The sequence below is a fragment of the Mus caroli genome, chromosome 1 (genome assembly GCF_900094665.2).
Source record: "Mus caroli chromosome 1, CAROLI_EIJ_v1.1, whole genome shotgun sequence".
NCBI classification, from domain to species: Eukaryota; Metazoa; Chordata; class Mammalia; order Rodentia; family Muridae; genus Mus; species Mus caroli.
In genome coordinates, this window is record NC_034570.1 from 151,344,571 (window position 1) to 151,350,446 (window position 5,876).

General features: G+C 36.2%; 1 protein-coding gene across 2 annotated transcripts in view; it reads right to left on the bottom strand.

Moving 5' to 3' along the window:
• The window catches only part of Rabgap1l (RAB GTPase activating protein 1 like), a 551,913-nt gene that overhangs the window by 495,085 nt on the left and 50,952 nt on the right, over positions 1-5,876 (bottom strand). For both annotated transcript variants that reach the window (XM_021173796.2, XM_021173811.2), the window contains exons 4-5: positions 4,812-5,022; positions 2,822-2,996 (exon numbers count right to left, since the gene is read on the bottom strand). In XM_021173796.2, coding sequence (XP_021029455.1) covers positions 2,822-2,996; positions 4,812-5,022 — 386 coding nt within the window. The remainder of the gene's footprint in view (positions 1-2,821; positions 2,997-4,811; positions 5,023-5,876) is intronic.

Consider the following 5,876-nt stretch of genomic DNA (forward strand, 5'->3'; position numbering starts at 1 on the left):
CGTGTGTGTGTGCTTTGTACACATGGGTAGAGGGTAGATACCTTTTAAGTCCACCTTGTAGGTGCCAGGGATCAAATTGAAGTTGTCAGCTTAGTAGCAAACACCATTATCCACCAAGCCATCTCACTGGCCTCTACTTTTTACAATATTTAAACAAGTTGTTGCTAAAAATATATAGTTTTTCTGAGCTAAAGAATTCAATTTTAAGCCCATCTCTATTGTCAATTTTTTTTCTTGAGTCAAATAAAAAGTAAGCACACAAACTATCATCTAAACCAGAGCATTTTTTAAAATAAATGTAAGGGTATTAATAAGACAACAGGCACAAGTTAAGGTTGTTCCAGGCAACTAGAAACATAAGGTCAGTTGATTAAATAAATCCTATCCATACCATGGGATGTTATTAGGATCAATCAAATAGAAGCTCCATATTGTGTCTGACATAGCTCTCTATATATACTGGGTTACTCAACATTTAGGAATGTTCCCTCTTTAATAAGGTTTAATGGCCATGCTGTGTACCTCCTTTTTCAAACAATATATTCTGACCAATAGTGACTGACAATAAAACACTCTAAAACATGTATTTTTAAAAAATTTATAGGGCTGGAGAGATGACTTAGTGGTTAAAAGCACTGACTACTCTTCCAGAGGTCCTGAGTTCAGTTCCTAGCAACCAACCACATGGTGGCTCACAACCATCTGTAATGGGGATCGGATGCCCTCTTCTGGTGTGTCTGAAGACAGTGACAGTGTATTCACATACATGAAATAATTAAATAAATCTTACAAAAAAATAATTCATGGAAATTACTTTCCCACAACCAGCAATACACTGCCTAGAAATGTCATAAATAGTAATACCTACAAAATTATGTCAAGAATTTTCCATTTCCCCCCTTTGTTCACCCACTGTTAAAAGCGTTTAAACAATAAAGAACTCCTCCATTCATAAATAAATATCGATTCTGTAATTCCAAAGGAAAGGTACATACCATCAGTTACAGAAATGCTTGCAGAAGGTTCCCTTTCCGTTTCCTCCTAGGGCAGCACTTCCATCTCACAGCAGCAGGCTCTTGAGTTCTTCAGAGTTCTCCTTACTGTTCGGCCCCAGTGATCCGGTAACCATACAGGTATATTAAGTGACAGCTGTCAACATGAAGTGCCAGGACTCTACCAATTTGTTTCCCCATGTCTGCAGTGAAGCACGTAAGGACCAGAAATAGCCCTACGTTCACAAAAAACCATGCACTGTTTCAACATGCTTCCATTCATGACTACCACACACCAAGTATGCTGACAGCACACGTGGACCCATTCACTCTCTCCAATCACAGCTTTTCAGAAAGAAGTCAATATACAGTTCAGGCTGATACACTGACCTTATCTGAAAAATTAACACAACTTGAAGTCTATGTAAGGCATGAATTCTGGCAGAAAATTTCTATAGTTACAGTATAAATTATGTGCTGTCAAACATGTTCATTTTAGTGCAAAGCAAAATAATTGCCAGAGCAAAGAAATACCATGCTAATCGTACTTGATATTAAACTCACAAAGATCTACATTTCAATGAAAGATCTCTTGTTGTGGTCATAAAAACATCTATAATTAAAACTATGTGTTCATGCTGCATGGTAAATAAAGACTAGAATGGTGCTGCTTACAGCATTTTCTATTGACAATTTAAATTTCCAAAGCAAGCATACCTGAAAATTTGCCCACACAAACCCACTTTTCTTTGTTTTCTGTTTGGTTGGTTGATCTTGGAGGGTGTGTGTGTGTGTGTGTGTGTGTGTTCTGTGTTGTGTTGTGTGTGTTGTGTTGTGTTTTAAGACAGGGTTTCTCTGTGTAGCCTGAGCTGTACTAGAACTTGCTCTGTAAGACTAGGCTGGCCTCAAACTCAGAGATCCATCTACCTCTACCTCCTGAGTACAAACTTCCTTTTCAAAGCCTTTGAAATAGCTTCAAGTGCTAAATTAATATAATTTGAGGGGGGGGGGGACAAGTCAATAAACTCAGAAAAGAGAGTATTGCAAGCATTTGATTCTGAACTATTACTCCAATGAAAGAAGAAACCATTAGTTAATAATAATTGCTAAGAATATACTGACATCTTTAAAGGATTCCAAGTTCCCTAACTCTGTGTGAACATTTGTATGTTAAGCTGAGCCAACTTAAGAATGAACTCAAGCCAGGCGTGGTGGTGCACACCTTTAATCCCAGCACTCTGGAGGCAGAAGCAGGCAGATTTCTGAGTTCGAGGCCAGCCTGGTCTACAAAGTGAGTTCCAGGGAAACCCTGTCTCGAAAAACCAAAAAAAAAAAAAAAAAAAGGAATGAACTCAAAGCTTAAAGTGATAAAAAGTATCACCAGTGCCATGAGCAGACCTAAGAAACACTGTGCGTATGATACATAAGTGAAAGCATTAAACAACTATCAAGCCCAGCAGAGAATCAGGAAGTACTAGAGGCATCTTTAAAAACCACTTGAACTACTGAACTTAAGTAAAATAATAACAGGCACAAAAATAATCATCATTTCAGAGTCTAAACAAATAGTACAGTAACCATAGGGTAGAAGGACAAGTTACCAAATGGTATTTTCTATTACACCTGTTGTACCTACAATATCATGTTCATGCACAATATATCAGACTTATTTAGTGTTCTATATTCAATTCCATGCTATTGCAAATATTAACATGGTCTCTAAAGTATCCAAGTTTACATACTGTTTTTCTATGACAGGGAAATCAAGAGTTCAAAAATATTATCCTAATTCAATCCTGTAGAAAACTGCTCCATTGTATGATACTTACTGCCTCTTTAATTTCACAGGAGAAAATATGTATCTGAAATTCTTCTGAACCATGAGAACTCTCTGTAAACGCAAAGCAATTGCTCTCGGGTGTCCCATCATGCCCACGTGCACAGAAAAGCACTTTATAAATTGGAAAAGACGCTATCTCCACATTGCTTGACTGGTCTATGATTCTGCAGTAATTAAAAAAAAAAGACATAAAATATCAACTATCAAAGAACAAATCATGCCAATATATGATGACATAATGTAACTACCTTCAAATCACAAGACAGTTATTAATACAAGTAAACAAATTATTTTCATGCTATGAAAAATCTAACATATACATATATATATATACATACACTATATACACAAAATCATTTTACTTTAACAATTACTTCATTCTTGTGTTTCCTAGGAGCCAACTCATATGCTATTCAAAGTCAACTAATATATATATATATCATTCCAACAATTTTAATCCTGTGTAAAAAGCAATATCAGTAAGGGGATGGGAAAAGACAGCAAAGTAAGAGTAAGATTGTTAAGAAAAAATTGTTTCAGTGGAAGAGAGGATGAGCTAGACAAGCATGACAAGGACAGGTGAAAATGTGTGTTTGTATGTGTATACATATATATATATATATATCAAATTGTCAAAGAATTTTTTTCTTGCTTTTGTTTGACTAGTTAGTTTGTTTTTTGAGATAAGATCTATTAGGTACTAATTGCTGCCCTAAAACTCATTTTGTAGGCCAGGCTGTCCTTAAACTCAGAGATACAAACTGTCTCTGCCTGAGATGAGAGCTACTACCACACCCCACACCCAGAAAAGATTTTTTTTTTTTAAGAAGCATTTTTCAGATCTCTGGAAATAAAGACATGTGATTGAAAAAAAGAGAGAGAAAATGAGCAGCACTGATCACTCCTAGAAAGTCCATTTCTTTCTCATTCCTTTCTTTTTTCATGTGAGTCAGCGAGTATTTGTTATGTGGGGGTCTGTACTTGTAGATGTTTGTGCGTGCAAGTGTAAATGCACGTTCGTGTATGTGTACATGGAGAGGTCAATCTCAGGTACCAATCCTTAAGAGCATTCCATCTTGTTTTCTTTGTTGTTTTGATTTTCCTACCTGGAGTGAGTGGCAGCCAGCAAGCCCATCAATCCTGTCCGAGTCTGTCCCTCAACACTGGGGTCACAGGCATGTAGACACACTGGAATTTTTTTTCTAGTGGTAGTGACCCAAACTCGGGTCCTGTTTGTACAAGAAGAGTTTTTGCTCACCTTGTTGTTTGAGACAAAGTGTCTCACTGGGACGCGTGGCTGGGACTGTGGCAAACAGCACCCAGGGATCTGCCTGTCTCTGCCTCTCATTTTGAAGGTTTGGGAGACAAAGGAAAGTGCTTGCTTTACAAGTTAGAGGCCACGGTAAGACTCTAGAATCCACAGAGAAGAAAAGAATCTGGGTGTGGTAGCCTGTGCTTGCAGTGCCATGCTCAGGAGGTCAACAGGTAGCTCCTGAACCCTCACAAGTAGGCCAGCAAGCCAGCCTAGCAACCGCGGCAAATTCCAGGCCAGTAAGGGACGTGACTCAAAATGTTTTTAATTTAAATTTTTAAAAGCTAGACAGCACCTAAAGAATGCCAGCAGTGGATGTCCTCTGCCTCCAAACATCTACATGTCCTCACACACATTCCACACAAATCATATTTTAACACAATGTGTTCCTAAGACACTAAGGACATCTTTATCAAAACTTTGTAAATTTACACTGCAATTAGTCACTACTTTGTACTTAACTTACTATCCTAATAGTTTTGAAAATACCTTCTCCAAACAAGAACAAGTTCTAAGCCTAAATGTAATTTTTAATTTGCACTGTAAGTCTAGAGAGTATAAGTGAACTCATAGCTGACCTACATCTGATTTATGAAACCCCATACAGAATGCATGAGTAACTCAGAATAGTTAATCAGACATTAAGAAAAAGAAAATTTAGACTTACCTCACAGATCCTTCTGGAACATTGGGCACATAGAGAGTAACAGCAAAGGGGTACTGACTGGAGGCTCTCATGGTGGCCATGGCCCGTAAAGCCTCCACTTCACTGCGTGGGGAAGAAACCTTCATACATCCTAAGTATGTCAGCTTGTTAAAGAGAACACTGTCTTCTTCAGGAAGTCTGCTAGGAGAAGATGGTCTGGGTGTGGAAATTTCTGGAAGAAAAAAAAAAAAGAAAGAAAACAATCAAGTCACTCATACACACTTCATAAACAGAAGAGTCGTTTACTCATTACCCTTATTGCTGGCTCACTAGCTTCTGTGAACTACTAAGTGTTGTAATGAATTTGTTTTTCTTTCAATTAATTTTTATGATTGTTTCACCCAATTTTACCACTCTGTATAATGAACACTTTGGAAGAATACATACATAATTCAATTTACAACATGTTTTAAAAGCTCATTACTGTTATAGAATATCTAAAAATATATTATTAAAGTCATTAGCTGTATTTAACATAATATAGGTAAATATCAAGATTTAAATTATTTTATTATTATTATTACATGCATATATGTTGTTATGCATTTCAGTCAGTTTAGTAAGAAATATGAAGCAATAAGCAAGGTCCAGGAGGAAAAGCATTGGTGAGGAGCAAGCAGTGTACACAGGGAAGCTTGCTGGCACTTATGTTACTAGGTTTCTAAAAATGAGGAGAGGACTTTTTATAAGAAGATTAATTAATTAATGGAGAGAATGAATATATTCATATATAAATACATTATATATATATATAAATCTGGGTAACAAAAGATTCATAACTATAGATTATAAGAACAAAACAACATTAGATAAAATTGGACCTAAAAATTATAGACAATACAGTTAGTAAGCAAATCCTTTAAATTATTACAAATATGAATAAGGATTTTAATTTTTTAACAAAATAAGTAGAAAAAGAAAAGAAAACAAATAATTAAAAAATTCTAAATCTGAGTAAAATAGGATCTAAAAATGAAATATTCTGATTAGTTAGGGAAGCAGAAAACCGGCCTGAGTAGGGCCACA